At 37.2% G+C, this 10,133-nt stretch overlaps 1 protein-coding gene across 2 annotated transcripts; it reads right to left on the minus strand.

The window, feature by feature from the left end:
• Positions 1-1,582: 1,582 nt before the first annotated feature.
• Positions 1,583-4,431, minus strand: LOC113344974 (wall-associated receptor kinase-like 9). Of its 2 annotated transcripts, XM_026588841.1 has the most exons (4): positions 4,144-4,431; positions 3,324-4,031; positions 3,057-3,229; positions 1,583-2,941 (listed from the first exon to the last, which is right to left on the minus strand). In XM_026588841.1, exons 3-4 carry the CDS (start codon positions 3,100-3,102, stop codon positions 1,803-1,805), a joined length of 1,185 nt encoding a protein of 394 aa, XP_026444626.1. In that variant the 5' UTR covers positions 3,103-3,229; positions 3,324-4,031; positions 4,144-4,431; the 3' UTR covers positions 1,583-1,802. The 2 variants fall into 2 exon arrangements, with proteins under 2 accessions (XP_026444626.1, XP_026444625.1); XM_026588840.1 differs by having other exon boundaries at positions 3,324-4,431.
• Positions 4,432-10,133: the final 5,702 nt, after the last annotated feature.

A 10,133-nucleotide genomic window follows, 5' to 3' on the forward strand; every position in this document is an offset into this window, starting at 1 on the left:
ATTTCAAGTTCACTAGCATGAATCTATAATGAACATTAGGATTATAATAATTTCCCTGTGATGAGTTCGTTTTAAAAATCTAATTAGCTTAATAGTCGCGGTGATTTAAGCTATGTAATTCTCAGGCCTTTGCTCCAAGTCTATTGGATCGTTTTAGTGATCTATAATTAGGATAATTTTATGTTGCTATTGATGTTAGTTATATTTACTAGTTATTCCCTGTTTTTAAGCTCCTCCTTTAATATGTATTTTTCATGCGCACAATTACTGTGTATTTTCCACTACATTTGTGCTTCTTCTTGGTATAGGAAAATGAAAGTTCATGTGAGATAACATGACGCTGAAATCAATACTGGCTATGTTCTTCTTGGTTGTATTTTTCTGAAGATATATCTCTCATCAACAAAATCTTCAAATGTTGGAAAGGCTATACCGTCATCCTCAATCATTAAGAAGAGATCTCTTTCCTGTACATGCCGCTGTGACACTTTTATCAGACTTGCTCGTGATAGAAGAGCTCATGAATCCATCTTGATAGTTTTATCACATCTTCACAACTCGTTTGTGGATCCTTACATACTGCCAGTATTAGAAGACTACTCATTGGGTAACGATGGAGAACGAATGCTTCCTATGTTATTGAAGAATTACATTTGGTTTGGTTATCTTTGTATGATTGGTCATAGGATCTCCTCTAGGATTTATCGCGTCCTGCTTTTTTCCTTCGTCAAGGTTTTATCCCTTTGATTATGGGTTTTCCTTGTCAAGGTTTTAACGAGGCAACATGCGTGCCCAACACCTTTCGGTGGATTTATCATTTACCTCCATTTGTTTGTCTCTTATTTTCGTGTAATTCATTTAATTGATGTCTTTTATTTTCATGTAATTCTTAATTTCGATTGTAATGCTGGCTCCTTTGAGTCCTAATTCTTAATGAAATACCTAATTTACAAAAAAAAAAGAGACACCTCTGAATGTTCTCAATATATCTTTTTTTCAAAAAAAATCCACAACCCATCTGTTTTTTTTCTTTTGTGGTTAATTGATAAATTAGTTTGAATTGATGAAAACTTTTTTTTTTTCTCTTGCAGTTGCAGGGTCAAATTTGGGATAATTATACCCGAAACTTAAGGGAACCTGGTACCGTTCTTCATTTTAGTTACAGAGTCCAATTTGCCTGATAATTAAATCGAAAATCATAGATGAACTTCATTTTACGAAGTATAATGGATTCGGTTGCCGTATTTTTATTTTTCCTCAAATCATCCAAACCTGATGTTGGTTTTAGCTCGCGTCTCAATAGGCAAGTCTTGTCAGTGCGCCTAATGGAAATGTCCGACGAGATTTAGTTGAAAGGAAAACGACTGATGTTCTTGGTATAAAAATGGGCTTTACTAGTGGGCCTAATGGAAATGTCTGACGAGATTTAATTCAATTAACGGTACAGAAAACGCAAATAAAATTGTTTGAGGTACAAGTAGTGGGAGTGTCTCTGCCATAGAGAGAAAACCATCACAATTAAATGTCTGCTTTTTCTCTTCAGGCCAAAAACGTATATTATTGGTGCACTATGGGCATGTCATAGGCTAACACAACACAAGTGTTCTTGCAGTGACCCTAGCCCCCTCCCCATAAACAGTGGGAGTTAATTAGGCATCACTTTGTCTAAGAGAGCAGAAAGGGGGAGCTGGGCTGGGGATTCAACTATTGGAATGAAATACACTGTAATAATGCTAAGCAGATCAAGCAATGATGCATTTATCATACTAATAGCACAAGCAAGCAGAGATGTATAAAAATATTTATGAGTCCAAGAATGGGAAGATCAGTACTGAACCATTGTCTGAATTGGCTTCTGTCTCTTGAAGCTTCAATACTCCATCTCTTGAAAGTTTCTCATGCAGCCAGCTTAAAGAAAGAGCCACTTCTTTCATGTCAGGCCTTTTCTTTCCAACGTATTTCAAGCATCTTGTTGCTAGTTCTGCAACAACCATAACATCATCTTCGGTGGCTTTATTACAAATTCTAGAATCTAATATCCCAAACAAGCGACTTTCTTTCATTGAATTTATGAGATAAAATGCCAAACTCTCCTCTTCTTCGTGTCTGATTTGAGAAATTGCCCTTTCTCCCGTTAAGAGCTCCGCAAGAACTATTCCGAAGCTGTAGACATCACTTTTGTCAGTGAATTGGCTTGAATGGAAGTATTCGGGGTCTAAGTAACCAAAGGTCCCTCTCACGAGTGTGGTTAAGTGGGTTTTATCTACAGGTATCGATCTAGAATTTCCGAAGTCCGAGACTTTTGCCTTGTAGTTCTCATCTAACAGTATGTTGGCAGATTTTATGTCCCTGGGAAAGATTGGCGCAGAAGCATCCAAATGTAAGTATGCCAGTGCTCCAGCTATCTCAGATGCAATCCTTACGCGATCCTTCCATGAAAGTGATGCATTATCTCCCTCCTCTGCACGTAGATGGTATGAGAGTGTTCCGTTAGAGACAAACTCATAAACCAACAAGGGAACTTCGGTTTCCATACAACAACCTAATAGTTTCACAATGTGTCTCTGGTTGATTTGTGAGAGAATAACGACTTCATTAATGAACTGATCAATTTGAGTTTCATCCACTAGTCTAGATTTCTTAATGGCTACTATTTCACCACCTGGTAGCATGCCTTTATAAACGGTACCATGGCCACCTTTGCCTATAATTCTACTTGGGTTGAAGTTATTTGTCGCCTTCTCTAACTCTTCATGTTCAAAGATTTTTGCTGCCTTTTCAACTCTACCATCACTTGAATTGACCTTTTGCTTTAACAACAACCCACCATTTCTTGCAAAGTGGTTCTGCTTCAATTTATCTTGCTTTCTCTTCTGAAATTCATTGTATAACCAATAGCCCATTCCGAGTAAAGCTGTAACAATTATGCTTACTCCAATACCTGTAGATTAGACCAAAGGATGGGTTACACCTCTAATGTTCAACATCATGTAAGAAAACCCTTCCATATAAAAGATACAACTTAATTCACCATAACAAAGGAATTGCAGACATACCCAATGGTACAGCCACAACGATTAGAAGGTTTTGTTTGTTAGCCATACACTGCAGTCCCAGTTCATTGGTTACCAAAAGCTTACCAGGTGACAAACACAGTTATAGCCGCCTGGTGTGTTCAAGCAATTAACCCCTTTACCGCAATTGTTTAATTCTTCGCATTCATCAATATCTGCGTAAAAAGTACAGGCAACATTCAGCAAGGATGGTGTATATTTCATTTTCCATTACTGTGTATCAAATAGTGTTGAACAGAAATTATGTACCTTGACATCCACCGGGAAGGTAAGGATTTCCTTCGTAGCCTTTTAAACACTTGCAGCGATAACCAGGACTATTGTAAGACTCAAAGCAATCAGTATTTCTGCCACAAGCATACTGACTGAGATTTGATTGAGCTTGCTGACATGTAAGAAAGCCATCTGTTATCGCTCAGTCTAAGATCACAGGTACAGACGTGTCGTCCTCAGACAAAACTATATCATCGACCTTATACCCCTGCTCAACAAGAAAAGCATGGACACACGGACCCCTCGAGAAAAAGGGTTGTATAACTCTAGCACCAGAGCTTATTTTCTCTATCTTTATAATGAAATTTGAAAGTCTATCAGGAATTGATACCTTACAACAACCATTACCTAGACAAGGAGATGGGATAGCTATGGACTCATTGGATACACAACGGGTTGCACACCCGATGCTTGTGAAATTTGATCCATCACCAAATATACTAACCTGTAGTGGTGAGATGACACCGAAGATATTGCAACCAAGGACTGTAAACTTATTGAGAGTATTGGAAATGGTGAAGGGTGTTCCAAAGAAGTTTGGTGCTGTTGAGTTAGTCAAAGGATCAATCAACTTTGAGGTGATACTAGTAGTATTATCAAGGTCACATATGGCAGGTGCTGATATATTAATACGAACATAGTCTTGGGTGAGCTCTAAGATTTTACAGGGACGATCAGCATGCCCTGATATCAGAAAAGCAACTGGAGGATTGTAAGAGGAATTGCAATATATCTTAAAACCAATGCTCAGATAACAGTTACTGCTATCCATTCCGAATGGGTATGGTATACTTACATTCCCACACCTATCTCTGCAACCTGGCTTTGCTATGCTACCAGTACTAGTACTATTATTTATCATTCTTGTTGGTGCTGATGCTGCTTGTACCTTTATCATAGCTGATACACCTGCTTCTAGTGATACCAGTGCTTTACTAGTTGCACAGAACAGAATTAAAAGTACAAATAAACGAAGCTGCAGATTGCGGACAGATAGTAATGAAGGCATTTGCTCTGTAATCACAATAAGTTGGTCAACTACAAAAATGGATAACAAGAAGAAGAGAATTGTTGAAGATCTCACTTGTTAAATGGTAAGACCCACTGTCAATTCAGCATTTCAAATGCCTTAATTTTCCCCATTTTTATTGTTTTATTATGTCTATAAGTTTCCACAAAACTTAACTACTGGAGACCAACTATTGCAGAAAGTGATGGAAGTCCACGAATGAAATGCTTAATAATGAAGTATCAACGGAAAGACTTGATCAATAATGACTTTTGCTGCCAGGTTATATATGCATAATGCCAGCAATTTATTTTAATAATAGTTAGTGGACTTTATCAAGAAAGACTTGGTCATTGATTGAAATAAAAAAAAAAAAACTGAAAGAGAAAGCAATGACTAAGAATTCAGGAAAGCAATTAAAATACTAAATGAAATGCTGCAAGGACCAACTAAAGGGTGACATTTTTAAACATTCCAATTAGATGAGGTGTGTGGCGCACAACATCTGCTGGTAGTGATCTTACTCAGGATGGTGTTGGTTCTTTAGTGGGCCACTGAATCATTGTCATACTTCAAACATCAAAACATGCAAAACAATAGCTGAAGTGCACTACCATCGTGCAGAAATTGTTCTTTCCCTCAACTATACTCTATGGAAATAGGGTCGCGATAGACATGGTGAGCCAGCGTCAGACTAATAGAGGACGAGAGCAGTACCAAGATGGTTGACTGCTGGAGAAGTTCTCGTGTACCTTTGTTTAGTTGAAAATCAGCCATTCCCTATGAAAAGGCGAGAGCAGTACCAAGATGGGTGACTGCTTGGGAAGTCCTTGTCCCATTCTAGCCTACCCCAACTTGTTCAGGACTGAAGGCTTAGAAGAAAAAGAAGACTTAACCATACTCTATATAGGCCAAGGGTATATATTATGTGGTTTCGTAAATTAAGTAAGCATATAAAATATAGCTCCTCCACTCCTCGATTAACCAAAAAAGGCAATATGACCAAAATCTACTTGACCAAAACTTCCCTTACTAACCTTTTTATCACTTTTGTACGCCCTCAATCCACCTACCAAGATCTACAACAAACAACCCAAAAGTGGTTCAAAATGCAAATGAACAATTTCTAAGTCCCAATAACATAATCCCATGTTAAATCTATGTTTAGACAGAATATATGAACAAGAACAAAGTATGCAATGTAGCATGTTTTCTCTTACCATTACTTGATTTTCATCTCTACTATTTTGAATTGTGGTAGAAACTTGTTTCGTTTGCTAAATCTATCTCCAGACAGACTATATTGTTCCTATCACCACCATTTTGTTTCTCTTTCATGTCAATCCACATTTTATTCTCAATTCTGGACCACCCAAAACTACAAGCATTTCACAGTTTTTCATGGTAAGGCTGTCTTTTGCTACCTGTATACAACAATAAACCCAGAATGATCAATATTCTGAAAGTATTGAGATAAGACAAGGTATAAATATGTATATTAATCACAAAGCCTCACCAAATTCCAAAATTGGTAAGATTGATGCTAACAAATTCCTATATTATGACAAAATTAAACCTTAATATTCCCTCAGGCATTTACACAAGCATGCAATGTTCATAAAATGGGGATTCAAAAGGTGAACTTGACTACATTTTTTCCTAAACTGCATCTCTGTACTACCACCACTACAACGAAAACCACCACGAATATTTAGGCATTTATACAAATAACTAATGTTCACTAACTTAAAATTGACTGAATCTTCACCAACTGCACTAAACTACGACTACCAGGGGTTAGTCGTGGGAGAGTTCGAGAGATTTTAATGCATTTAGGTTTTCTCCTGTTAGTCCCGAGGGAGTTTGAGGGAGTCTCTCCAAATCTCCGTTAGTCGTGGGGGAGTTTAGAGGAGTCTCATAAACTCTCTAGAAAACACCTGTTAGTCGCTGGGGAGTTTAAAAAAAGCTCTTGAACTTCCTGTTAGTCATAAAACCCTACAATATTAGGGAGTTGGTTGCTGTGGGGAGTTCAAAGGAGTTTTTAGTGTAGTTTGGTCTCACAACAAATCTCTCAAGAGAGTAGAGATTTGGGAAGGAATTTGGTGCGTAGAAAACCATTGGAGAAAGAAGAGGAAACGTTTTTTTCCAGGTATGTTTTTTTTCTTCTTTGATCTCCATGATTGTTTATAATAGTTTGATTTGTGTACTATTTTGATTGTTTTTCATATCTTTGATCTCCATGATTGTTTATTTTGATTGCGTGTATAGTTTTTTTTTTTTGTGAGTACTCTCTCTCTGTCAAAACCCTAATTTGTGGTTCAAAAGATCTTGGTAAGAAATTGCATGATTTGATTATAATGATATCTTTAAATTCAACCGTTGGAATATGATGAAATTTGAGTATTTCGTAGTTTACCTTGTTATAGAAGTACAGTAAAATTTTCACGCGGATCAGGTCACGTTTGCTACTGCAAAGCTTGCACAATATATGACTATGGTCTGCTGAGTTTAAATCCCGAATAGGGGACTGATTCCTATTTATCTCATTCTCCGCTTATCGGACAAAGCTGAAATTTTAGTATGATGTTTATATATATAAAGGTTACCTACTGTAGAAATTTCATGAAGTTATGATCACTTTAGGTACACCAAAGTGTGAGAAATCCGGAACTGAATTCTGTATGCACGTATTGAAAGTAGTCGGGTTCTGAGTAATGTATCTTTTTAATGAACCGTTGGAATGCTATGATTTTTGAGTGTGTTGTGGAATATTGAGTTTTAAGTGTACCGTAAAAATTTCAAGAGGATCAGATAAGTATTAGTACTGCAAAGATTGGACAATCTGAAACTGTGTTTCGGTGAAACAGAATTCCTTTACAGCTATCTTCATAATTTGTTATGTCATCATGCATTAATTGGCTTTCTAATTTGCTTGGGTGTCATTGAGAATCACTATCACTTGTTAAGTCATCTTATTTAGACACATACTTCTCTTCTATTCTATATGCCAAAGTTCAATACAGTGGCGTACTTCATTCTGTATTGGCGTGTTTTAGCCAATTCATACGGTGCTTTTGTTGCAAGGAGTTGCTAAGGGATTTTCTTCGATTAACAATTTTGCCAAGTAGCCCTGCGTGTTAGTAATGTGTAATCTAGTATCACAATTTTTTTATCATGTTTACATTAGACTGTTTGGTGTTATTACTATCCTTGCTTCGTTAAGTGCTTTTGTTATTCTTGATCTTTAAGTCTCAACCTCCATTTCCGTATAAGGTGCAAGCGGAGATAATGACAGCTTGTGCAGGCCTACACAACTTCTTACGAAAAGAATGCCGTTCAGATGAGTTTCCGGTCGAGGAAGAGGAAGAGGAAGATAGCCATCCATCAACGCTTGTAAATGACGATGAAATTTTGACACAACAAACTCAAGAACAACAACGTCAAGAAGCTAATGCATGGAGAAAGAGTATAGCGGATGATATGTGGGAAAATGTTCGTGAACAAAGGGAGTTAGAATTATATGGAGACCGTTAAATTGAAGGGAAAAAAAATTATCTCGTTGCACAAAATAACATACTATTGATACAGAGATATGATCATTTTCATTTATTTTTTTCTTTTGATTAAAGATCAATGTTATTTGCAAATAAGGGTTTATTGTTTCTTAAAAGAGAATGAGTTAGGAGTGAACTCTCTCAAACTCCCCCAAACTCCCCCAAACTCCCTCTAATAAACTCTCTCAAACTCCCTACACTCCCCCAAACTCCCTGAACTCAAAAACACAAAACTCTCTCAAACTCCCTACACTCTCTCAAAATCCCTGATATTTAAAATACACTCAACTCCCCCGAAATCACTCGAGGACTAACTCCCTGTACTTCTAAAATGGAGTTTAGTAGATACCCATTCAGAAACAAAGGAAAACACACGCAATATCTTTCGAAGAACTCGTTATGCAAAAGTGAATTCCAGATTTCAATTAGGGCTTGAAAGTAATTATTACCAATGTCTGCGAAACAATCTGAATGTAGGGGTTGTTCTTTTTTTGCCCGAGGGATTCGAATTAGCCCCCTCAGATCATATTTCTCCCGAAATGAAAGAAAAGATGCGCAATCTTTCTTTTCAGAGTTATCGACCCAACAAAAAAAAAATCAACTCTCCTATTTTTTCCTTAGATCCCGTAATTAAAAAAAGTTCACTTCTTAAAGTATGATTTTTCTTAACTCGTATACCTGTATACATGTTAAGGTTTAATAAAGAATTATTTTAGGGTACTGGAAATTGTGTGTTTTTGTCTTATTCTACTAGAAATTGATTATTCTTGCACTAAAAACAACAAATCCCGTTCCCAATGCAAAGAAATGTTGTTTTCATTGCAATAAAACAAACAAATCGTGTTTCCAATAATGAACCTTAACATGTATACGGGTATACAAGTTAACATGACCCCTTAAAATATCCTATATGTAGGCGGGATTCGGATACAAAAGCAGCGGTTAGATTTATCCTTATGGGAGTAAGAGTACCAATCCTTAGATCCAAATATCAAATCAGGATCACCCCTTATCTAAGTATTTTATATAATTCCTAATCTACCCTCACTAATCAGGTTTAGTGGTTAATTAAAATTAGTAAAATCTTAAGATTTTTTGATAAATGTTATAGGGCATATGCCCCATGGATGTGCAGTCCATTAGTATACTAGGGTTTCTCTTTACTTTTGTATAAACAGAATGCTATGCTTATGTAATGGGGTTCCTCTCTCTGATGACTCTCTCTTTCTTGTTCTTACCCAAAACGTCATCAGCAACGAGCTCTTCCCTGAGTCAAAGATTTTTACTTTTGGGATTTCACTGAGCAATCTAACAATCCTAGGATGAGCAAGACGGAATATATCCGACAGGAATTTGGATAACTAGACTCATAACGACTTGAGTATCATCGTTGGATGACCAAAGTGAAGATCGCTTTTGTAGCGAAGGAATGTACCCACACCATTAAACCTTCTACTGACAAAGATGCTGCCCCAGCTACTGAAAAAAGAAAAAGCTGAAGCCCTCTAATATCTGAAGCCACATATCGATCCTAATCTCCTTTGGGGATACCACCACGTAATGTGTCCTAAAGAACTGTGGGACGAACTAGCAAGCCGTTTTGGGAGCATCGAGGATTCTCTTATCCAACAGTTGATTGAACAGTGGAATGACATCCAGTTTCTTGATTATGTGAAGGTAGGTGATTTTCAAAGGGATATGGTTAAGCTACAAGCACACCATAATTTACGTGGGGTAAAACTCACAGACAAAGATATGATTCAAAAGACATTGTCTACCTTCCCTTTGTCATCTGTTATTCTACCCAACCAATACCGCATAGAGGTTGATAATAAGAGAATAACAAATTTAGTAAGTTGATAAACTTATCGCGAGTAGACGAAAGGCACAATGAAGTTCTAGCAAACAACAATGCTAGAGCCCCCGGGAAGCAGAAAATTCCCGAGGCTAACTATGACAAGGATAACAAGGGAAAACACCCCAAAGAAAAGAGGGTTAAAAATGATTCATATTCTCATGCTCCATGCTCACGTAGGGATAATAACCCACGTGTAAGAGGACATAAGGGTCATCCTGGAAAGGTCCATGGGCGTGGAGACCATTCAAATACCTGGTCTAGAGATGTTACTTCTGGACCTAGTGGTAGGGGAAACACTGTTGAAAAAACACATAAGAACCCCACACCTAAGAAGGTAGAGAATGGCAATGCACCTTGTTATAGGT

Source organism: Papaver somniferum, unplaced genomic scaffold (genome assembly GCF_003573695.1).
Source record: "Papaver somniferum cultivar HN1 unplaced genomic scaffold, ASM357369v1 unplaced-scaffold_80, whole genome shotgun sequence".
NCBI classification, from domain to species: domain Eukaryota; kingdom Viridiplantae; phylum Streptophyta; class Magnoliopsida; order Ranunculales; family Papaveraceae; genus Papaver; species Papaver somniferum.